At 39.8% G+C, this 23,454-nt stretch overlaps 2 protein-coding genes across 9 annotated transcripts in view; one reads left to right on the top strand and one right to left on the bottom strand.

Annotated features, from left to right (window-relative positions):
- LOC125297247 (NACHT, LRR and PYD domains-containing protein 12-like) overlaps positions 1-23,454 on the bottom strand; it is a gene marked incomplete in the record, with an annotated part of 868,465 nt that overhangs the window by 58,272 nt on the left and 786,739 nt on the right.
- LOC125297245 (NACHT, LRR and PYD domains-containing protein 12-like) overlaps positions 2,591-23,454 on the top strand; it is a 666,703-nt gene continuing 645,839 nt past the window's right edge. For 3 of the 8 annotated variants that reach the window (XM_048247471.1, XM_048247473.1, XM_048247470.1), the window contains exons 1-7: positions 4,027-4,296; positions 4,714-4,849; positions 6,671-6,784; positions 10,912-11,025; positions 15,292-15,587; positions 16,548-18,399; positions 23,026-23,196. In XM_048247471.1, the coding sequence (XP_048103428.1) occupies positions 4,170-4,296; positions 4,714-4,849; positions 6,671-6,784; positions 10,912-11,025; positions 15,292-15,587; positions 16,548-18,399; positions 23,026-23,196 (2,810 nt within the window). In that variant the 5' untranslated portion in view covers positions 4,027-4,169. Of the gene's footprint in view, positions 2,661-4,021; positions 4,297-4,713; positions 4,850-6,670; positions 6,785-7,056; positions 7,077-10,911; positions 11,026-15,291; positions 15,588-16,547; positions 18,400-23,025; positions 23,197-23,454 lie in introns of those variants that run through there. The other 5 variants (XM_048247472.1, XM_048247477.1, XM_048247475.1 and 2 more) reach the window with 5 other exon arrangements.

The raw sequence follows: 23,454 nt of genomic DNA, 5'->3' as shown, positions 1-23,454 counted from the left end.
GGCCTACATGATTGGCATGATGTATTCACATGTCAACTTTTGGCCCCGGAAAGGGCAGAATATGTATATATGACATGTTTGTGTTTCGATCTATCCCCATACATTTCCATTGGAGATTCTTTGAGTGCTGTATTGTCTGAAAGCATCTGTGTTGAAGAGTGCCCCTAGTGGCAAACAGGGAAACTGTAAAGGCAAGTTTGTGAAGAGAATAGTCAGGAGGTCACCTCTAGTGGCAAACTGTGAGACTGCAACTATGTAAAATGGTCAAGACCTAGCCTGACGAGCCAGACCCACACTAAAATGTTGGGTCTGGGGACTTACCGTTCGCAGTGCTCAGTCCGAGGGGCGGGATAATCGGTTGTCTTTCAAATTCCCTCTGCATGCAATAGGATAGCGCTATAACTCATGAGTCCCATGCGTTTTCCCACCAGTGGAGCTTGTTGGCTAGTTCAAACTTTTGCCAACTTAAAAAAAGCTTAACTGGTGTCACGCTGTTCGCCAACAGCAACATACACCTTCTTTGTTTTCAAGTAGCAGGGAATTCACACCGAACCGTTTCAACTCTGCCATCAATCATTATGTTAAGCCCGCCTAACGACTACACGCATGGACAGATTATGAACTTTTGGACCCCTGGGTCCAGATGTATTAAAGGCCCCCCAATTGTTGCATATCTGGGAGGGGGGGTTTGGGGGTCCTCCCACAGAAATTTTTTATTTGTTTGATGTGTTTTCCTGTATTCTGGTGCATTTTGGGGATGGCCAATACTAAATTCAATCAGATTCATAGCCTACGTCCTGGTTTGTTGATATTGAGACAAAGATTCCATGCAAAGGCTTGGGCTTCAGGGCCCCCTGACCCCCGCTTGGGCCCAAAATTAAATTTGCTGCCGCTAGGGTGCATCTAGATTTCTAGGCTAGTCAAGACCCCAATATTGTAATTTAGTGCCCCATCAATATGTAATATTGTAACCCCCATCAATAAGTAATATTGTAACCCCCATCAATAAGTACTGAATATTGTAACTCTCCACTATAAGTGAGGGTAGCTGTGGTGTATGAAAACATTGAGAGGGAAGTGTGAACAGGAGTGTTTCTGGACTGGCCAGCCGGCACTCTGTCCTTCTACAGCGTCTTCTCGGATCCACTCACCCACCTGCACGCGTTCACCTCCACATTCATTGAGCCCCTCTATGTAGGGTGTGAGCTTGGCTACTCAGACTCTGTGTCCCTGTGCAAGATCACTTAGTGACCACATGCTGCACAAGCACCAGAGTCTGCGGAAGAGACCAGCTCTCCCTGCTGCTGGTCATTCACATAGACTTTATAAATAAGTTGTTCATCACTGTAGCATTCTACATTCTGATTGCATGAACTAAAAACTAGGGCTGTCAATCGATTAAAAAAATTAAGCTAATTAATTACATACTCTGTGATTAATTAATCTAAATTAATCACATATATAATTTTGCTGTGAAAGTATTTTAAATATTTAAATTCAAATGAATCATTGAATAATCAACATTAGTGACATTAAAGTTCAAAAACTCTTATTATTATTTTAATAATGGCCATAATAATCTATGATATGACATAATATGCTGAGGAAATAAATTCAAAAGTGCTTCGGGAAGAAGTTGTTTTTCACATACAAGGTATTTCAGGCCACAGATATAACCTTTATTTTAATCAACACTTTATTTTTATCAACACCATCAGGCCGTTTTTTAAAAGTAAATGTTCCAATCAATGATCTAGGCAGCACATTTTCTTCTCTCTCCTTCATTTTACAGTCTAATGGTTACTGACTACAACGGCTCGGGGTCAAAGGGTCATACGGAATCGATTAATCTGCGTTATTTTTTTTAATCAGTTATTTTTTCTCAAATTAATTAATCTAAATTAATCAGTTATTTTGACAGCCCTACTAAAAACACATGTTGTTGTCATGGTGACAGTTCTTCATAAGTTGATATGTGTAGAATAGGCCTACATTATGTGCATAATTAAGCATTTATTTGAAATGGGTAGATTTCAAACTCGAGCTCTGGTGTTAATCTCAGCCATGTTTTAGGAAATCTTCATGTTCAAACATAACCAACTAGCTAAAATAATAATAAAACAGCATTTCATTATTTTCACCTCCAGTTATTTTGTGACTATAGGTTATCTTTCCCATCCACAGGTTTCTAATTTATTTTCATGAGAGAATGTCCTGTTTTAAATTGCATTTAATCTTTGTGAAAATATTAGGCTATTATCTACTGCAGTAGGCCTATCGGCTACTAAACACATGATAGCCTAGAAAAATCATATATTATATTGGCACAGCATGAACTATAAGATTGTCCGAGAGTTTGTCTGCAATTTCAATGTTTTTACTTTGAATCAGTGCAAGCTTTCGGTCGGCAGAGTAGATCCAATTATTATATCTTTTATAAGCTACCTACTAATCCTGCATCTCGACAGATGAGCGCTGATCTTTCACTTTATTTACTGTAATCAATTTAGCCTGCCGTAACTTTCATTAAAGCTGCGATCTAAAATCGCTTTTGACAGGGGGAGGGACTTTTAAGTAGGTCTAACCAAAAGCGAAAGTACATAGTCAGACTCCGCGTCAGAGTTTGTCTTGTATCGAGAGCACACAGTTTGTAGCCTAAGGTAAGAAACCCACTATTTATGTTCATATTGTCATTCACTTTGTGTTTTCGGTATGTGGAATATTTAGAAACTAGCCTAATTATTATTTCGTTGCATGAACTTGTCGTCGTTTTTTAAGATTTCCGACTTTGGGGTAGGCAGGCCTTGCCCTAACAAACAAACCACTAGTAGGCTAAATGCGGGCTTGCTAACATTCAAATATAAGATAGGCTACTGAATATATTATATATCTTAATTTAACTACATTGTAGGCTAGCATAATATGTCGAGGTAGCCTACTCTTTTGCCAGGTCCATATTGTGGCATCAAGCACAAAATCGTCGTGCGTAACTAGATGGGCTAACCTATACTACAGGCGCTAGCCTGTGACCAGCAAGGACATATTTTTTGCATAGGGACATATCCATACCAACACTTTGTGGTGACGAAATTGTCATACCAATACTTTAGCGAAGTCATTCGTATTATTTGTTTTATTATGATGAAGTCGTTCATGATTCGTCTTCATAAAGTGTAGCCTACATCTCCAGTACAACCAGTTTAGATATGCTGTCATTTGATTGGCTGAAATGTGAAAAGTGGCAAAGCATAGGCCTCTTGTCGCGTTAGTGGCAGACACATAGGAGGCATGCAGGTGTGTGGACAATGATCTGTATTAAAATAAAAGGTTGAAGTAAAAAAAAAAATCTGGATGAGTATGTGTATTGTAAATCTGGATGTGACGGTCAACCCTGGAGCAGACAATGGGGCTTAGCCTACATGGTTTTAGGCATAGATATTAGAAAGCTAGATACATTGACCGTCGTTCTATCAGGTGGCATCGTAAACGCGGACGCCATATTGGTGGGGGCAACACCTTTATTGTCTATGGGCAACACTTGCAGCCAATCACAGACACCTGCCTGATTTCCAGTCAGAGTCACATGCTTCTCCGCTGGTCTCCAGTGATTGCTGCCCCCACCAAGATGGCGTCGCTGTTTACGTAGGTTCTGGAGCCCAATGCGGTATCTAGCTTTCTAATGTCTATGGTTTTAGGGTCCCTACCCTTGACCTCTGGGCCTGGCCTGGGATGAGCGTGCGCTTAATCCAGACCCAACTGTCATAAAGCAAACTAGACTACAATGGCCAAAGACCTTAATCTGTACTGAGGAATTTACTTTAGCCTATAGGCCTACACCTTAACATTTCTATTCAAGATTCAAGACATTTGTTCTTTCTTACTGTAAAAATACTACAGTTCTGATTCTTGTTTAGTTACAGCTGCATGTTTGTTGAGCTTCTGTCGTGGAAAAACTAGTCCACTTTCGAATCCACTAACAATTTATCACTTGACTATTACTAATTAGCACTCTGGGACAAGGCGTCCGAAGGAGACAGAACAGACAGGAGATCTCTGAAGACTGCTGAATCTTTATTCACCGTATTGCAGTGATAATCCAGTCTAAACAATGTTCAGACCAGGTGTCAAGCAATAGGGTGAGGTGAGATGTCATCAGCTGGCGCCCCCCGATGAGATCTGAAATCAAAATGGCTGCGGCCTATCTTTTTATACTCCTTAACCTTGAAGTTGGGCCTTCTCGCCTCCCTCGAAAGACACCTGTTGGCCTATCAGCATCCACCAAGGTTACGGATATTGGTGGGACCCCTTGTCATATCATGCATAAAAATTATATGCAAAACTGTCTGATTCTGTTTTTTTCCAGTTACCATTACCTCATCCTCTCGCTCTTGACCGTCTAGGCCCAGTGTCACTGTGCACTCATTCACCCCACTCTTTGACACCTGGCCTGGTCTGCTTAAGATGTGTACAGGCCTTGAAGTCTCATAATCATTGCAGTAATATCAAAGTTTATAAAAAAACATACATGCATCCTTTAAATCATAGAAATCCACCACACTTCTTTCATCATCTTCTGTTTGTTCGGTGTCTTCTTCTTGTCAGAATATTGAAAACAAAGATAGCGGTTTATGTTTAGCTACAGCTATAATCTATAGTATGCGGTGACACATGAAACAACACTTAAAGCTCCATTTGTCTCATGTACATTCCCAGAGAAATTCTCAACTGCTAGGATGAGTGTCTCTCAGGAGAGAGAGGAGGCTGCAGGTCACAGTGAGACACTCAGACCAGAGTCTGCAGCACACAGCTGTGTGCAACAAAGCAGCAAACCAACACACTCTGATGGAGGGTAAGTTAATCCACAGATACAGTACACATCATACCTGTCCCAACACACTCTGATGGAGGGTAAGTTAATCCACAGATACAGTACACATCATACCTGTCCCAACACACTCTGATGGAGGGTAAGTTAATCCTCTGATACAGTACGCATCATACCTGTCCCAACACACTCTGATGGAGGGTAAGTTAATCCTCTGATACAGTACACATCATACCTGTCCCCACACACTCTGATGGAGGATAAGTTAATCCTCTGATACAGTACACATCATACCTGTCCCCACACACTCTGATGGAGGGTAAGTTGATCAACAGATACAGTAAAAGAGCAGCAGTAAAAACATAATTCAGTAGCAATAGTGGACATTAGACTGATAATACCATAGGTCCCATCTATAGTTACCATTATTAGACTAACTAGATGTACCGCAGAGCGGTACAAAATATGACCGCTGCCCAGTCCAGCACATTTTTTCCACAAAAAGAAATCACGCTGAAAGGCCTATATGATTGTCTCTATATGTCTCACTAAATTGCATGATCCACACTCAATTCTTACTGGTACCAAAACATGATTAGTTCATAGATTTCACATGTAAAATTCATTTTATACAACCCCACCCCCATCTTGCCTGTTCATAATTCTGAGAAATTCTTGAATTGTGTGCATGTGTGCGTGTACATGTTTGTGTGTGTGTGTGTGTGTGTGTGTGTGTGTGTGTGTGTGTGTGTGTGTGTGTGTGTGTGTTGTGTGTGTGCCTGCGTATGTGCCTGTGTTTGTGCATGTGCATTCATGTGTACATATGTCTGTGTCATGTGTCATACGTATGATTACTGTGAATGAATGTATGTGTGTGCGTGTGTATCTGTTTATGCACATGTGTGCATATGAAATGGGTTTACATGACCCCTGGAGGCAAACATACGGAAAAAATTGGTCCTCCTAAACCCTACGGTTCTGGAGATATTCACAGAAAACTGTGTCTGCCCTACCCTCCTTTCGGGGGGTCCAGTCCAGCGTGGGGGCTACAGATCAAAACGAAAAACGATGGTTCCATGCCCACCAAGTTTCGTGTACCCCGGTGTTCCAGTGTCCCGGGAATCCTTGACGGAAATTTGGACATGCGGAAAAAAAGAGAAAAAAGCTTAAAAGCTGTGCGGCGTCATAATAATCTATAGGTAGCATCTACACGGATCATCTGTAGGGAAATAGCCTGGGCATGAGAGTATTCTCATTATGGATTCATTTGGCTAATCCCTGGGAATAATGATCTCCTTGCAGTAACACTTCTGCAGCCTTAAGTCTGATTTAGGGGTTCTGCACGTTGCCTACACCATTGTGAACTTGTGCAAGTTAAAGGTTAACTTATAGAGTGTAGTTTAGTTTCTTATCTCTTTATGTAACTAGACCACAGACACACAGACCTCCATCTCTAGTGCCCAGCTCTGTCCATGAAGAGTGATCGGTCCATGGGTGGTTGATAGATAGATAGATAGATAGATAGATACTTTTATTGATCCCCAAGGGTATGCCCCACTTCAGCAGTGAAGCAGTTCCATCAGGTCTAAAGTGAGTAGTTATCAGTCTGTAGACATTCAGTCGCATGCAGTTCTACAAACAAACACACACACAAATTAAACTCTCTCTCTCTCTCTCTCTCTCTCTCTCTCATGTGTGTGTGTGTGTGTGTGTGTGTGTGAGAGAGATAATAATTAAAAAAAGGAGCATGCATTGTTGTAATATTACTGTAAGTGTGAATAAATGCAATCACTCCACAGAGGAATGAGTTGTTATTCAGTTTCTCGTGTCTCTTTATGTAACCAGCCCACAGACACGCAGACCTCCATCTCCAGTGCCCAGCTGTGTGTCCATGAAGAGTGATCGGTCCATGGATATTATGCCCCACTTCAGCAGTGAACCAGTTCCATCAGGTCTAATGTGAGTAGTTATAAGTCTGTAGACATGTCAGTCACATGCAGTTCTACAAACACACACACACAAATTAAATTCTCTCTCTCTCTCTCTCTCTCTCTCTCACGCACACATGTGTGTGTGTGTGTGTGTGGTGTGTGTGTGTGTGAGAGAGAGAGATTAATTCTAAAATGGAGAATAGTGTTGTCACGATACCAAAATTAATGTCAGTCCTCCAAGTCAAGATTTCTTGTGTTTTAAAATGTAACAAGAATTTGGTCCATGGATGATCGCTTCAGCAGTGAACCAGTTCCATCAGGTTTTTAAAAAAATTGATTTGGGGCCCCACCCCCTTGACACCATGACATCATCAGTAATATTGAATATACTGTAGTGTGATCATTCACACCAGTGGCCATCCCAGATTCTGCTTGACTCTCTCCACACAAACACACATGGAAAATGATGGCTTATGTCATATTTCATATATTCTGCATAATTACTAGTAAATATATTTAGCAATTTGAAAACTATTCTATTTTTAAACTATTACACTTAGGCATATCTTTAATGTGGTGTGTAGGTCTAATTGAGTGCACATTGGTGATATGTAGGTGTAATTGAGTGCCTGTCACTTTAAGAGATAAGTGAGAGTAATTGACCTTGCCTCACGGTTTTAGTCTAGTGAATAAAAGTTGCACATAGCGCATAGGATATATGGATGCAGTTAATTATGTTTTTGTATGTCATTAGATAAAATAAATGTTCAAAAAATGTACAAGTCAAAGAAAATCTTTCTGGGATCATAGAAGAGATAAGTGTCTTGCAATGTTCATTAATGATTTTAGCAAGCATCTCTCAAACAGATGAGCTAATAGTTTTGCCATGGTTCAGCTAAAAAGCCTGCCATTTGCTAAATTTCTAAATTACATTGAACCCAAATAGGCCTAAATGACCAAAATCCCACAGCCTAGGTAGGTTAGCAACACAAACTTGTGAGATGCAAGTGAGCAAATCAACTTGATATTAGCCTATTATGATGTGTTACCATTAGTGCTGTCACAATACCAAAATTATGGCTTCGATACGATACCTGCCATAAATATCACAATGCTCGATACTAAAACGATACTACGGCGAAATCCAAAGATATCTGGAAAAGAAAGGACTCATACCTCCTCCAAGTGTATTGAGTCATTTGTGTTGAATTCGGTGCACTTTTGTAGTGTGCAGGTCAATTCTGTACGACGGAGTATTAGGGCCACACATGAAGATTTTTTTTTTTTTTGCCATGACGAGATTAAACTAGCCATGTCGACATTAAACTCAACATTTCGAGAATAAAGTTGAAATATCATGTCGACTTTAATCTCGACGTGTCAACATTAAAATCAACATTTTGAGTTTAAAGTTAGTTTGGAGAGAGAACGACCGCTCGGGGCGATTGAAAGGGAGGACGAATGAAACATTGCAGTTTTCTTCGAGTGCAACAATGATTAGACATAGGCTAGGCCTACATCATGTGGACAAAACATAGAACATAGGCCTATTAACCTCCGTTGCTCAGCCAAATACTATCACGGAGTTACAGGCGATAAATGCGATGGTCAAAAGTAAACGTCATTAGCGGTTTATTTATTTATTGTAGGCCTATTATTAAAGAGTGTTTTTCATCTAAAGGTTCAACTTCATGCTTATAGACTAGGTATACTAAGTGCTCTCCCCAATCCCAGACTTTCACATTGCATGTTTGTTTGTAATGGATGCAAAACAGCCTATTGCTGAATGTCTATGGAGGGACGAATGAAGCTGTCCTCCCGACCAGGCAACCCCATTCTAAGTAAATGCACACATATTCCCTTACGGGATCAAAAGAGTATAGGCCTATATACTTATATATATATATCTGTGTTTATAGCCTGCTATATGTATTGCAGGTGAGACATGGAAAAGCAGTTTTAGAAAAATGAGTTTTGCCATGTTAACCTATGGAGAGTGACGGCCTGTGGGTCATGAAGGGCAGTTATTTGGATGTGCGGTGGCCTTACCCACGTAAAACAGAGTGAAATAACATTTTGTAGCCTACTATAGAAACATTATATCATTTGGAAACATGTATTATTCTAGCTATATAATAGTGCATGGTATAACCGTGAGATACAGCGCTTTACGATGATGGCAATGAGTTAACAGAAGACGCAATCTACAGTAGCCTATCTGAATATCTGCAATCAATCTATCTGAAATAACACCTATTTGAAGTAGGCCTATTATTCATGTCATATATTGTGTGTTAGTGTAGGCTACATAGCTTAAACTGTATATGTTTAAACTCTATTTCGAGTTTAATGTCGGCATGTCGACGTTAAAGTCGCCACGTAGAGATTAAAGTAGATATGATATTTCATCTTTATTTTAATCGCGCCATGGCAAAAATATTTTTTTTCTTCATGTGTGGCCCTAATACTCCGTCATAATTCTGGGTTCTAAACTTCTAAACTTCCTACATAATCATTATTTTTTATAGTAGGTAAAATAGTAGGCCTACTTTGTGTAATTAAGTCCTTTATTGTTTGTTATAGTTCATTTACATTGTGTTGTGTTTTGGCAATAAAGTAGCTTTAAATAGCCAAACTAGGCTAGATCAAGGTCAGTGTTGAAATTACTGCAAAATCACTGAATGCTATGCAGAGGGGCCTAATCTTTAGGCCATCTGATGTACAGTATAGGCTACCCTAGGCATCCCGTGTTCATGGGATTTCTTTGACAGTTGCAAAGGGGAAATGTGAGGATAGTCTTTTCTTTGCGCCCAGTGTACAAGTACGACGTTCCAACCACTCAGGTCTTCGTGAGATAGGCCTACACCATTACCTGTTGCAATATATCTGTGTGCATTCCTACATTACGTCTATTTCTTTGATAACATGATTTGCTACCACGTAACAATAAGCCGCTATTATTAGGACTCAACACGCTTTGGTGGTATTATATGCTGTGGGCTTTAATTAGCGCATTTCTGGTAGCCTATCCTACATCTGGGCAATAATTATTGAACAAATTGCAGTGTACATGCCATGACAAATATTACCAGTAGTACTGACCAAACATGAAATAGATTGTTTACAAGTTATGGTAATGTTATTCGGGCATGAACATTGCGCTTTCATCACGTTAGCACCCTATGATTACAGTTCGTAATCATCTCATCAAAATGATTAAAGCTCGTTATGTCTCGTCAAAATTCATTGATGAAGGAAGGTTCGCTTTATCCCAGATATCCATACTCGTTCACTTAGGCTAGACTAAAACAGATAAGAAGAACTTGGCACTAACCATGTAGTCGTGTTTTCTATAGCATATTCGTTAACCTGTCGTTCTTTGAACTCTTTAAAAATGTTGTGATATGTCTGTGAGGTGTTTAGCCAAGTTCCATGCGTAGCCTAGGCTACTGCTTTTAAATTACTTTGAAACATATTTTACAAACGGGCCGAAATGCTGTAGTTCCAGATTTCACTTCACCTTTTGTTTTATCCACAAGGCCGAGGATTGTCGGCAAAGAACTATGTTGACGTTGGATGGCTGCGCACTCACTCACTCAGAGCTGCCTGCTTGACACGCCCACTTGCCTAGATGCGTGCAAGGAGCAGTGAGAGCAGCAGTTCACACAGACACAGAATGTTATTATTTTAATAAAGTATTGATTCTAAAAACGTCGGAAATCGTATTGTTTTTTTGCGTGAAGGCATCGTGATACCTTTTTAGTATCGATACACCGTGCAACACTAGTTACCATAGCATCACTTGAACTAGCAGCAATGTCTTGCTGTTTATAGCATGACAGCTGCGCTTACGTGTGTGTGAGGAGAAAAGACGCACAGCCACAGGTTAGGGGAGGAGGCGCTAGAAGCATGCCTTGTGCACACGCATGTTACTTCAAAAGAACATGGTCATTCTCAAAAGTATCGATACTAATAAAATTAGGCATCGTGACATTTTTAATGTCAGGGTATTGCGATACTTTTGTAGTATCGGTGCACCTTGCAACACTAATGGAGAATGTATTCTTGTAATATTACTGTAAGTGTAAATAAATGCAGTCACTCCACAGATGAGTGAGTTCTTATTCAGTTTCTTGTGTCTCCTTATGTAACCAGTCCACAGACACACAGACCACCATCTTCAGTGCCCAACTGTGTGTCCATGAAGAGTGATTGGTCCATGGATGATATGCCCCACTTCAGCAGTGAACCAGTTCCATCAGGTCTAATGTGAGTAGTTATCAGTCTGTAGACATGTCGGTCACATGCAGTTCTACAAACACACACACACACACACACAAACACAAATTCTCTCTCTCTCTCTCTCTACTGGTTAGCGCTTCGGACTTGTAACCGGAGGGTTGCCGGTTCGAACCCCAACCAGTAGGCACGACTGAAGTGCCCTTGAGTGTGTGTGTGTGTGTGCTTCACCTCACTGTGTGCTGAGTGTGTTTCACTAAGTATAAGTATATATACTCTTTTGATCCCGTGAGGGAAATTTGGTCTGCATTTATCCCAATCCGTGAATTAGTGAAACACACTTAGCACACAGTGAACACACAGTGAGGTGAAGCGCACACTAATCCCGGCGCAGTGAGCTGCCTGCAACAACAGTGGCACTCGGGGAGCAGTGAGGAGTTAAACGTCCCACATACTCGACGCACCCGACTGGTAGCGTGACAATGTGTTTAGTTGCAATATTCTCCTGAACAGAGGTGTCGCTGTTGTAAAAAGATTAACGCTAACTACGTTACACAGCAGAAGAAGCTGCAGTAAGAGACACTAGTAGCTAGCCTCTGTGATGGTACTTCAGACTTTGGTTGCTACTATTCACAACTACAATCATCATTGTCATCTAGTTTCCAAGGTGTGTGCATAGGTAGATAGATAGATAGATAGATAGATAGATAGATGGATGGATATATAGATAGATACTTTAGTCATCCCGAGGGAAATTTTAATGATTTAAACAGTTTAGTTAGTTGGCTAGCTAGCTAGCAGCTGGTTGAGTTTGTGTAATTTCTTGAAGTGGAAAGAGATTTTGTTCAGGCCTTAATAGATATCCTTTGTTTGAAAATAAATCGTTTCTATTCTTTCCTCTTAATTCTATGTGTTGCAACTCTCGCTGGTAACATCCAGCAAACTATTAACAGACTGTAACAAAACACTGCAACTCTCTTGCCCTCGAACTAGTCCATCTTCCTGTTTCCGCTTTGTCGCGCTCGTCTGAAAAAAAATGAGTGGTGCGCTACCTCGCTTCAATCCTGGCGCGCCAGCAAGATCTACGTCATTTTGACGTCACGTTGTCGCGCTACCGGTCGGGTGCGTCGAATAAGTAGAAGCCTTTAAGTGCCCTTGCTCAAGGGCACTTCAGCCGTGCCTTCTGGTTGGGGTTCGAACCGGTTCGGGGTCTGGACCTTCTGCCTTTTGTGGAATGGATCCTTTAAATCTCTATTCTATTCTGAAAACAGATACAAGTCCAGATGTATAGATTGTATCAATTTTCAGAATAAAATAAAGGTGCATATTACACATCATCTACTGAGCAATTACTGCATTAGTATTCTTTGTCTGATGTGTATAGCTATAGAATATATGTACCGTATTTTCCGGACTATAAGTCGCACTTTTTTTCATAGTTTGGCTGGCCCTGCGACTTATAGTCAGGTGCAACTTATGTATGAAAAAATTATATAATTGAACATGTTTTTAAATGTTAATTCATATTAACTGACATGAACCCTACATGAAACATTACTGTCTAGCCGCGAGAGAGCGCTCTCAAATGCACAAGTTCTGTGCACTTTCAGTCAGAGATTAGTGGTTGCACTATGCCTGAAACATACGTGCATACCTAAATCCTCAAATTACGGCCAGGATTCTGTTTGGGCCTCAACGGACAAATAAAGGCCAGTAATAATTTTGTTTCAATTTCAATAAAAGAGTTAAATTGAAACAAAATTATATTTTATATTGTTGGTTGGTTTAATATTGTTGCCAATGAAAAGTCATGTCTTACACGTCTCCAACACGTTGCTCTCAAGCTATCAGTTGCATGCCGCCCCCTTCTGAGCTTGCCAGAGGCTGAAGCAGTAACCTAGATTTAAAGGTGCCATGTGTAAGAATTGAGGTAAAAATATCCAAAAAATGAGCTACACTCATCAAAAGAATGAGAAGAAATTAGGGCGATGATGTCATTTAAAAAATATAAAAGGTATAGTGCTGCAGAGATATCAACCTGAATTAGCATGCTAAATTACTAGCCACAGCCCGACAGGTGTCATAATACCAGTTTCAGCCATGGGAGGCGGTATGCGGGCAACATAACCACCAGCCAAACTGCAATACACGTGTCTCGGTTCTTACTCTAGGGTAGACCAACTCACTTTCTGGAGGTATATTGCCCCCATCTTTTATGGAATGTGGAGTATGAATTGATTTTTTGGCGGACATTACACATGGCACCTTTAAACACAATTGTTGGTGCCAGGCATCAGCCTACGAATTTTATAAAAAAGTAAATCATGCATGATTAAAAAATAACTACGGTAAATGTTAGGCTGAATAAGGTTTCCATTTCAGCACAACACACGTTCCATGAATAAATGAAAGCGGATGCCTCATCTCGCAATAAGCGAGCACCCTTACATGAAACTTAATAGTGAACCATCAAATACCCCGCAGATTTCAGTGGTCATCAGTCCCGATATTTAGCAATATAATCAAACAGTAAGCCATGCCCCAAATGAAGGTGCTGTGCTTTGCGCAGCCTAATAAAAAGACCCCAGCGATAATTTGAAGATTTACGATAGTCTGTCTCCTAAACATTCCTCACCCGTTATCTAGACATGCATGAAAACATTTGAAAACAAAACTCACTGCCATGTAGGCTAATATTTGATCAGTTTTGCTACTAATTATCTTTCACGTACTGAATATGCACACTAGAAAGTGAAAGTAGGCCTACTGCGCTCCGTGTCTGTATCTGTCTGTTCACGTCCGCAATCGATTATAACGTTCCTCAAATAGAGAACACATCCATGTTCTCTCGCGTTATAGGCTGTCATGCTTCTGTGTTTACAAAATTCCTGACGGTTCCTGATCGCTAATGGTTTGGTTTCCTTTCCTGTCGATCGCGATTGATGTAGAAGCACATCCTAGGCTATAATTTGACTTCAGCGATGAGAGAGGGAGAGAGACACCCGCAAAGTGGTCCATGCGCGCGCGTGTGTGTCTCTGCATCGGGTTCAATTGAAGTCAGAGTTGGTCTGTCCAGTCAATAGTCCCGCATTCAGGCCGTTCCATTATTAGATTAATGTTATCAGAGAGCACTGTAACATGTGTGGGAATTTCTCTCATTATGATAGAGTTGTGGGACTTTTATTATTATGCTCAAGACTTAATAACTTATGCGTAATACCCGCAATCCTGCCCTGAAATTTAGGCCCTGGTTTTAAATGCGCATCTTTTTTTCTCCTGCTCTCTCGGAGGTGGCCAGCCGAGCAATTGTTCTGCTACCAGTTTGTGCCAATATATTGTCCAAAATGCTTGATTGCATTACATTCTCCACATTTTTAGCAAAATTTTCATGTACCACATCAGCATTTTTGTTCAGTGAATCTTTTGTAAATTGCTTTACAATTACTGTCGGGCCTAAAGGCCGATTGCCTGGCTTGCGCTTTGGTCACGTCCTTTTAAAACTGTATTTTTCCTTAAGCATTTAATCTGCTGCCAGCTTGTGACTCCACATCGCCCAAAATGCTTGATTGCATGGCATTCTCCACATTTTTAGCTACATTTTCATGTACCATATCAGCATTTTCGTTCAGTGAATCTTTTGTAAATTGCTTTACAATTAACTTCGGGCCTATAGATCTATGCCTGGCTTGCTTCGGTCATGTCTTTTTAAAACCATCTTTTTCTCTCTCGTGAGCATTTAATCTGCTGCAGCTTGTGACTCCACATCGCCCAAAATGTTTGATTGCATTGTATTCTCCACATTTTAGCTAAATTTTGGTGTACCACATGGCATTTTGCTTTACAATTTGGTGTACCAAGTGAATCTTTTGCTTTACAATTAGGCCCATCCGGCCCTCTTCTTGGCTGCCTTCACTCCTTCTTCGTCTTCATTAACATTAATCTTTTTGGCCTCAATAGTCCAGTTACATAGTCTCTGTTTTTGGATTTTGTGAAAATACATTTCTAAATAAATGCGACTTATAGTCCAGTACGACTTATATATGTTTTTTTCCTGTTCATGACACATTTTTTGACTAATGCGACTTATACTCCGGAGCGACTTATAGTCCGAAAAATACGGTAATATATCCGCGACATGGAGACACGTCTTAGTGAAAAAAAAAGCTTTTTATATCTGTGAATCTGGACTTGAATCTGCTTTCAGAATAGAATAGAATAATGCATGTTACACATTTTAATCAGTAGATTATCTAAGGAGCAATTTGTCCAAGTATTCTTTGTCTGATGTTTTTGCAGATTAAGTGCTGATCTGACCCAGGATCAGTCCAGGTGTGGAGTGTGTAAGCAGGTACTGAGGGACCCAGTCATCACCACCTGTGGACACAGTTTCTGCAGGCAGTGCATCAGCAGCTACTGGGAGCAGCCTGGACTACCAGGAGACCAAGCCTGTCAGACATGCAGAACCCAACCTCCTCTACAGCCTCCTCTGGATGAACACACAGATATGAGCACACAGGGTGAACACACAGGCCTGATCAACAGCAGAAGACATCTGCACACTGAACATACACCAGGCAGAAAGAGGGAACTAGGTTATACATTTGTATACATTTATAGTATACATTTGGGACATTTTGGCTTTTTAGAGAGATTAATACTTTATTCATCCCTGGGTTAAATTTTACACATCCAGTAGTTTATACAACCATAACACAACAAACATACATACACACATACAGTATATCTCACATACATAAAAATCACTCACAGAAATGTAAAAATTAAAGAGCGATTGAAGTGATTACAAAGGTCTGGTATGGACTGACCATGTAATGCAGTGGTTCTCAACCTTTTTCAGTGATGTACCCCCTGTGAAATATTTTTTCAGCCAAGTACCCCCTAACCAGCGCAAAGCATTTTTAGTTGAGAAAAAAAGACTTAAAACAGAGCAATAAAATATTTTTCAAGATACAGCCGCAATTTTGCCGGCTCTGGTTTGGCCTTCATTGCCACTTGTCCCTCCGTGTTTTCACAAGAATTACCTCTACGCTTCAACCACGACTCCATCGTTTGAGTTTTGACAGTGATTGACAGGTGATGGCGGGTGGCATGTGACAGGTTGGGTCGAACCATCCTGGTATGGGGGGGACTCTGGGTTTTTAGGATAATGAAATTGAATAGCCTACTGAAATATAAAATTCATTTTATGAACTTATATTTTCCTGAAATATTTATTATTGTTTTTGAAGTATTTTTGCATGGATTCTACTTTTTAAATATATGTATATTTTAAAATCTCACATACTCCCTGGAATGCCTTCACGAACACCCAGGGGTATACGCATCCCCATTTGAGAACCACTGATGTAATGCATTGACCATGTTAATTGGCTATAGTCGAGTTTGTGCAATAGTGGTAGTGCAAAAGTAAACAGTGCAGGGATTGAACAGTGCATTTTAAACACTGTATTGATTTAATGTTTTTCTGAGAAGTAAAGTAATGTTATCAAACTGAACAATTGTAATTTTCAAATGCTGTCATTTGTAAACAGATGAGGACCTGAGGAGAGTTATAAAGAATCACAAAGTCAGTCTGAAGAGGAGGTTTGAGAACATATCTGAAGGCATCATCGAACCAGGAGCTGAGATTCTCCTCAATGAGATCTACACAGAGCTCTACATTACAGAGGGAGAGAGTGAAGGGGTGAATAAGGAGCATGAGGTTTGGCAGGTAGAGTCAGCATCCAGATGTCAATCCACAGAAGACACACCAATCAACTGCAATGACATCTTCAAGCCCTTACTTGGACAGAAGAAGCACATCAGAACTGTGATGACCAAAGGTGTTGCTGGAATTGGAAAAACAGTCTCAGTGCAAAAGTTCATTCTTGATTGGACAGATGGGGCAGCCAATCAGGATGTAGATTTTATGCTCCCCCTTTCTTTCCGTGAGCTGAATTTAGTCAAGGGTGATCAGTACAGTCTTCACAGGCTCCTGCTGGACTTCCACCCTGAGCTGAAAAAGCTGAATGATGGTGAAGGATACAAAGACTGTCAGGTTGTGTTCATCTTTGATGGTTTGGATGAGAGTCGGTTGACTCTGGATCTGGAACAGAACAGTAAGTTGTCTGATGTGAAAGAAACATCATCAGTGAATCTTCTGATGACGAGCCTCATTCAGGGAACTCTGCTTCCCTCGGCACTTATCTGGATAACCTCACGACCAGCAGCAGCCAGTCAGATTCCTGCTCAGTACATCAACCAGGTAACAGAAGTACGAGGATTCAATGACTCACAGAAGGAAGAATACTTCAGAAAGAAAATCAGTGACAAGAGTCAGGCCAACAGAATCATCTCCCACATTAAGGCATCCAGAAGTCTCCACATCATGTGCCACATTCCAGTCTTCTGTTGGATTGCAGCTACTGTACTTCAGCAGATGCTGGAAAGGAAAAACATTGAAGACATTCCCAAAACGCTGACTGAAATGTTCATACACTTCTTGCTCATCCAGACCACAAGAAAGGATCAGAAGTATCAGAGTGGACCTGAAACAGATACAAAGAAACTTCTGGAATCGCAGAAAAAAATTCTACTGAAGCTGGCAGAACTGGCTTTCAAGAATCTAGAGAATGGCAACCTCATGTTTTATGAGGAAGACCTGCAAGAGTGTGGCATTGATGTCAGTGAAGCATCAGTGTATTCTGGCATGTGCACTGAGATCTTCAAGACTGAATCTGTGGAATCTCAACAGAAGAAGGTCTACTGCTTTGTGCATCTTAGTGTCCAGGAGTTTCTGGCAGCTGTGTTTGTGTTTCACTCGTATTTGGCTAAGAACCTTGAAGCTCTGAAATCCCTCATCAGTGATGAGCAGAGAGATGAACTTCATGATGAACCATCATTTTTATCTTCTCTTAAATCAGCACTAGGATTAAAAGACAATTTACATGTTTTACTTAAGAGTGCAGTTGATAAGGCTTTGGAAAGCCAGAACGGACACCTGGATCTCTTCCTTCGCTTCCTTATGGGCATTTCTCTGGAGAGCAATCACAGACTTCTGCAAGGTCTACTGAGCCGCACACACAACAGCTCAAAAAGCATCAAGCAAACATGTCAGTACATGAAGAAGCTCAACAGAGAAGGTCTCTCTCCTGAACGATGCATCAATCTTTTCCACTGCTTATTTGAAATGAAGGATGATTCCATGCACAATGAAATTCAGACATACTTATCATCACCAAAGAACATCAAACAGAAGTTGTCTCCTGCCCACTGTTCAGCACTCGCCCACATGCTTCTGATGTCTGAGGATGTGCTGGAAGAGTTTGACCTGAAGAAATACAACACATCAGATGAGGGACGAGGGAGACTGCTCCCAGCTGTGAGGTACTGCAGAAAGGCACGGTGAGTCCTGATGGAGAGACTGTGCTAACTATAGCGACTAAATATAATTTTAAGTCACTAGTCTACTACTAGCTGGGGTGAACCCAGACAACCTGTTTTTTGACAGGCGCCAATGGGATCTTTTCAGGGCCCGTGATTCAAAAAAGAATTTTAAAGCTAAAAGTAGCTCTTAACTGCGAATTTAGGAGAAACTCCTAAAAATAATGGGTGTGTCACTTTCGTAACTTTAGGACTCCTTTAAGTAACTCACAAAGCATTTGAGCCCTAAAAGTAGCACCTAAGTCTGGGACAGCTTAAATAAAGTCGAGAGGACTCCTATCTTTCAAACAATCCTAGGACGCTTTTTGTGGCATTTCACGTCACAATGCCGATGTTTTGAAATGAACATGCGGTTCCAGGAGCTGTCAATCGCGAGGGAATAATTGTGCATTGTAATTAAGGGATGCAATAATGTCACCAACAACCGAAACCATTCATTACATGTAAACTAAATGTTTTACATTTTAACCCTTACAAGCCCGACCGTTCTAATTTCGTTAAAATTTTAACGATGACCAATCATCTAATATCTCAGCTGTCCAATGACTGATTTTATTTCTGAAATCTTCCCCGTAATGCTGACAACATAAGCTTCAATTTGATATGATTGGTTAAGGGGTTTATGGCGCGAAATGTTTTGGATACTTGAAGATGAGTCGTGAAAAAAACTTTTCACTTCAGTCATACATTTTAACGTGGACCGCCAGATGCCATCTGCACTTCGTTGGAGTTTACCTCGACTGGAAACCACACAGCTGGATAAACTGAGGTAATATATATTTTACATAGTTTTGTAGTTATGGTTAATCTTAATTTGTAGTCATAAAATCATGTTATTTGACAGTAATATGCTTTCTCATCAGCGTCAACATTATGGCATAGCGGGGGCTAAGTGCATCGTCATGTAACTTTAGCTAGCTGCATTACTCTGAACTGCTTGCAGTATTCTCGCTTGCTTTTATATCAGTTATTTTCATTTGACAATTTCATTTAAAACCTGTTAGTATATAACCTGTAAGTAAGTTTGTTTTCTAGTACCAATTTGCTTGTTAGGTAAGCATTATATTGGCAAGTCAGTATAGCATACCAAAGCTGAATAAATCAATGGGCCATGCGTTTCTAAGTTATGCTCTCTTACATGAAATAAGTTGAGCGATATTTTTACTCCTCTCAATATGTAGTTGTATAAAACAAGATGTGAAATCACGGATTCTGTCAGAAATGTAGTGCTAATTAACGTATTGCCTCTCATCGGGTTGTTACCTCGCTAGGCAGTTTGTAGTGAACTGTTTTACCTTGCTTCTAAATGACAAACATCAGACGTGCTTGTCTCAACATTTTCTAAGATGGCATGACTTGATATTCTACTCTTCTCAATATGTAGTTTTATAGAAAACATGATGTGAAATCACATATTATGTCAGAAATGTCATTATTGCATTTAAGCAGTTAGTTACTAGGTGAAATGTAATCTGTCTTTATCTTAATGCCAGCCAGGCAATCAGATTTAGGGTAGCTAAACCCATGTGTAATAAAATGACTTTTCATACTTCTAAATATTTTTGAGTTACTCAAAATGCTTCAATAGTTTAGGCTACCTCTTCTTGTGTATGTATGTGCACATACGCACACATCTGTAGTTTTGTGATTTTATTTTTTTAATTAATAAATGTATTACATTTGTATGATTTTACTGTTGTTTCAGATGGAGGATGACAAGACCTACACAGACCTCCTTGCAGGCCTGAAGAGGTGGCTGACTGCTGATGAGCTTAAGCTCACAATGTTGAAGACCATGTGAGGATGGAGGAAGAAGGTATAGATTTAGGTGGCGTCGTGGGGGTGGTGTAGACTGCCACTAAAACACTGTGAAATAGACTTGTTATGTTGATTTTTATGTTGTTGTCCCAGGCATATGTGGTTTTACCAACCGAACGGGTGGGAGGTTGTGCTTAGTAGGCCATCAGATGCAAACACACAGTGCAGGGGCATGGGATCTAAGAGACCCCAGAAGAGTTTCACAGTTTTCTGGGATTGATCATTGACATGGGACTTCACTTCCCTCCCTAATATCCATTGCTACTGGGGAACCAAGTCTCTGAAGGGATCAGGGAGCGTTGACCAAATGAGAAATACATATTTTGTACACTTTTTCTCCATTTACATTGCTGTTTCAGTAGTTTCTTATTTTTTCAAGTTTGGCAATGCAGAATCTGGTGTTGAACCTAGGTTTGGTAGCTACAGCCAGAAAGATTTTGGCTAAAAATCTATCACAACAGCTGGCAGGCATTTCCGTCAATTTCAGCCTCGCCTTCAGCTGCTCCAACTACTACTCTGTCATCTTTTCATCAAGTACATATTCCTGTACAGCAGGAGCCAAAGAAAAATTGTTGGCTTTGTTATAAAAACAATACATAATAACACTAAAGTAGCTTGTATGGCCTGGAGTTTAGCGGTAGGTGACTGCTTTTTTGGTAAACAAAATTGCTGTCAGATTTGGCATTCTACAGAAGGGGATGCGTTTCGTTATGAGTCATAGGTCCTCTGTGTTTAACCTTCAGGTTCCCCACCCCACCTTTCCCTATCCTCCTCTGTGTGTGTGTGTGTGTGTGTGTGTGAGTTTGTGTTTATATGTGTGTATGTGTTTATTCTCAACAGGCTTGTTCTATGTAATCCACTTTCAAATGTTTAGACACATTGATTTTTGAGTGATGTTGAAGTTGATTGTATTCCTAGCTTTTCATAAATAATACATTTTATAAATGTATATCATTTTCATATTACACTAATTTATATAAGGAAGTTGTATCTGTTGAATCAAATGTATTCTATGTCTCTTCAGAATTGATCTTCAATAAATATACAGTATACTTACTTCCTGTATTACTGGTAAGGTACATGTTTTTCTTTTATATATCATTATTGTTGACTGTAGCATTTGCTTATATACAAATAAATGGTTTATTCTTATGGACCAAATAAATCTAAACCATTGTGTCTGACTTCATTATTAGTTTGTATGCATACTTTTATGTTTTTGGTGAGAAAGAGAATGTGAATTCTGTCAACATTCTAAATCCCGTTTCCTGCATTTTGTTACACTTATCACTTAATTTATCATAACTTTTGAAAGGTTAATGATATTCCAATTCAGTCTTTTTTGTTAAATAGCCCAAAACTTGCTGAACATGTCATACACTCTATAATTTTCTCTATCTCGTATAGAAATATGATGAAAATTCATTTTTATGCAAATGAAATTAAATTTGAACGAATTTCGGTATACATTTGGAGAGGATTTTCAAAGACTGTTCATTACTATATCAACATTACCATATGTATTTTACATCATTTGATAGAACTGACCCTTCTGATTACAATGGTATGTATTTCCCATTGATGGTATGTATTATACTCAAGAAATAAGGTTTTTTGTGTAAGGAGGTCATCCAGCACCAAAAATGGAATGTTCGGCACGGGCACGAAAGGGTTAACGTTTTATTGTGAATCAAATTGTTTCTCCTCTTTGCCAATGTAGGCCTATGTGTCTTCTTAAAGATTCCTTTAAAACCTGTTGCAAAGATACTGCTTCAAACTGCAAAGATAGGCCTACTGTATTTCATTATGCTACTAGGCTATTTGCTTTGTCTTACTCTTTATTCATTTAGGCCATTTATTAATCATCGTGCATCCTTCACAGCACTTGTGTAGTGCACGCATTCTCACCAGCAAAGACCTGTCACCTGTCACTCATCATCGTAGGGGAGGTTCTTACCATCAATCCCGCGTTATAATCATCTGCCAATCAAGATGATCACTTCAATCAAGCTCGTGCATGAGTAATGATGTCAACCATAGCAACAGAGCTAGAGTTAAGACTTTTCCTTAGTACAAGTAGGTCTGAAAGCCTTTGTGAATAACTTTTATGAGAAAACTCCTAGGTAAAAGTTTTTAGGCGTACAATGCACAATTATCCCCTCGTGATTGAGAGTAACATCAGAACGTGGATGAAATGCCACACAAAAGCGGCTTAGGATTGTTTGTGAATAGGTCTTAGTGAGTTAGAAGTCCTCTCAACTTCTTCTAAGCTGTATTGATGTGTAATACCCATTTTATAACAGTTTGTTAAATTAAAAACAAGTATCTTTACTGTTTTAAAAATGCACGATGGTGTACACTTGATGTATTTTGATGTTATGAAGTGGGAAATTCCATCTTCATTACAGGATTGTGGTTGATGGTGTGGCATAAATAAATTGCTTATATGTATACAATTGTCCTCTTACAACATTATGTGTGTAAACACTTCAGTTCTGTTCATCTTTATTTACCATTTTGCCCAGGTACAAGTACATGTACATTGGAAGTCTTGTCGGGTCTCATTGTATGTATGTGTGTGTGTGTGTGTGTGTGTGTGTGTGTGTGTGTGTGTGTATATGTGTATATGTGTATGTGTTTATGTATGTGTATGTGATTTGGCATGGGAATGATCTGCGAAAGATCACTTGATTGTGTTGATTTATCGGGGCACATTGTTACATTTATCCATCTCTGCAATATTTTGTCTTTATTTGTGTTGTTATGCAGACTTGCTGAATGCAAACTCTCAGAGAAGTCCTGTGGAATTGTGGCTGCTGTTCTACAGTCACCAAACTCCCTGACAGAGCTGGACCTGAGTCACAATGACCTGGGGGATTCTGGAGTTCAGCTTCTCTCTAAGGGACTGTCTAGTCCTAACTGCAAACTGCAGACATTAAGGTTGGTGTTAGACATGTCTTTGTAAAGGATTATTATTAGGACTAGTGTGGCACATTATGGTTTGGTTGGTGTTTTATGTGTCTTAAGGCCTGTCCACACCAAGTCCAATTTTTCGGATGAAATTCACACAAAATTAAGCAGGTTAATAAACACAGTTATTCTAATTAGTCTGTACTCACTGAGGACGAAAATGAAAATGAAAAAAAAATGCAATAATAAAAAAAAAATTCAAAACTGTCTCTGTTTGATGTGAAATTT

The sequence above is a fragment of the Alosa alosa genome, chromosome 7 (assembly GCF_017589495.1).
Source record: "Alosa alosa isolate M-15738 ecotype Scorff River chromosome 7, AALO_Geno_1.1, whole genome shotgun sequence".
Taxonomy (NCBI): Eukaryota; Metazoa; Chordata; class Actinopteri; order Clupeiformes; family Clupeidae; genus Alosa; species Alosa alosa.
The sequence above is the reverse complement of the archived record's forward strand: the minus strand, read 5'-3'. Positions and strand labels throughout refer to the sequence as shown.